This window comes from Abrus precatorius, unplaced genomic scaffold, assembly GCF_003935025.1.
Source record: "Abrus precatorius isolate BTA unplaced genomic scaffold, Abrus_2018 Scaffold2, whole genome shotgun sequence".
Lineage (NCBI taxonomy): Eukaryota > Viridiplantae > Streptophyta > Magnoliopsida > Fabales > Fabaceae > Abrus > Abrus precatorius.
Genome location: NW_020874362.1, coordinates 16,196,511 through 16,198,059, shown reverse-complemented (window position 1 = coordinate 16,198,059; position 1,549 = coordinate 16,196,511). Strand labels below are relative to the sequence as shown.

Genomic DNA, 1,549 nt, shown 5'->3' with positions numbered 1-1,549 from the left:
AAAATAATAAAGTACATCAAACTGCATAATTCGCGAATCTCCTCTGTCTAATTTTCTGTTATCAAAAGAACTAAAATGTAATTTTTATGACCTTCCAGGAAACAAAACAACTGAAGAAAAAATAAAATAAGGAATCATTATGAATGAACAAATACAGAAGAAAAAATTAATGAATTAACGAATAAATTGAACGAAATCTGTCTATTATAGGGGATTAATTATTTGGTTATGTTTTGAGAAAGCCTACAAATCAATCATTCTTCAACCACGAAATTGGTGATGTAGTGGTGGATGCGAAGCTGCAAAATAGTAAAAAAGATGTCAGGTTACCTATGAATTGAGCGTTTTTTTTTGTTTTTTCTTTTTTGTAAAGAGGATTCATGCATATATTCACCTAACAATAAGAGAAAGAGGAACTAGTTGAGAATAGAAACATACTCAAGAATCTATTTCCAGTAGGAACCGCTTGTTCCATCATCATCATCAATAAGGAACTTCTCCCAAGCCTCAAAGGTTGAGGAGGACATCTGTGCTGTGTTGAAGTTCCTATCAATTTGATTGAAGTTAATTGTCCTAGGACAGGATGCAACCAATGCAGGAAGCAAGTTTTCTGCTTGATTTTCTTGTAAGTTGATGCTGCTTTTGTTGTAACCAAGAACCCCCAGATTAGGTTCACCATGTGCTTGAGAGAATAAAAGACCGGGGTTGTTACCAGTAGGGTTTGCATATTCTTGACCTATCAAGATTGGCTCTTTAGTTTGGTCAATGCTTGTCCCTTTGATTAATGTAGGAAGTGGATTTAGATTTTGATTGCGCAAAAGGTAAGGGATACCCATGTTAATCAATGAAGTGTTTTTCATAAGTTGTAACATATTGTGTAGAAGTTGTAGTTTGGCTAATTGAGTGATATCTTCATGCAAGCTAAGAGGACTGTTCAAAGGACTCATTGAAGAGCCCAAGCCAAAATTTGACATGCAAAGCAACTGGGAAAGAAACTGGGAAAGACTCATAAGGTGATTGAAGGTAGTTTTTGGTTTGTGAGTTTCTGGATCAATACCCATCTGGAGAAGCTTCTTTCTTATGTTGGTGTTCCAATAATTCTTGATCTCGTTATCAGTTCTCCCTCGAAGATGGGAAGCAATCTTTGCCCACCTAGAACAACATCATAAGGAATATTAGTTTCAACTTAATTTGCTTCAGAACAAAAGCAAGAAAAAAAACACACACGCTTTTGAAGTGTTTCCAAGATAAAACACAAAACATGAGTAAGCAAGACACATGCATACTTGTTTCCAAGAACTGAATGAAGGTTGATGATCAATCGCTCCTCTTCTTCAGAGAATTTCCCTCTCTTAATATCCGGCCTTAGGTAGTTTTCCCACCTTAGCCTGCAGCTTTTCCCGCACCTGTTTAAACCTGCATGCTTCGGAAGTGTTCTCCACGTTCCACGGCCATGTTTTTTAATATAATCCATTAGTTTCTCATCTTCTTCTGGTGTCCATGGCCCTTTCTTTACACCACTGTCTTCACAGCATGGTGACCTACCCAT

General features: G+C 36.9%; 1 protein-coding gene across 1 annotated transcript; it reads right to left on the bottom strand.

Annotated features, from left to right (window-relative positions):
* Nucleotides 1-446: 446 nt before the first annotated feature.
* Nucleotides 447-1,549, bottom strand: LOC113858707 (transcription factor MYB41-like). The gene is made up of 2 exons (XM_027491443.1): nt 1,287-1,549; nt 447-1,152 (listed from the first exon to the last, which is right to left on the bottom strand). The coding sequence occupies exons 1-2, from the start codon at nt 1,547-1,549 to the stop codon at nt 447-449; spliced, it is 969 nt and encodes a 322-aa protein (XP_027347244.1).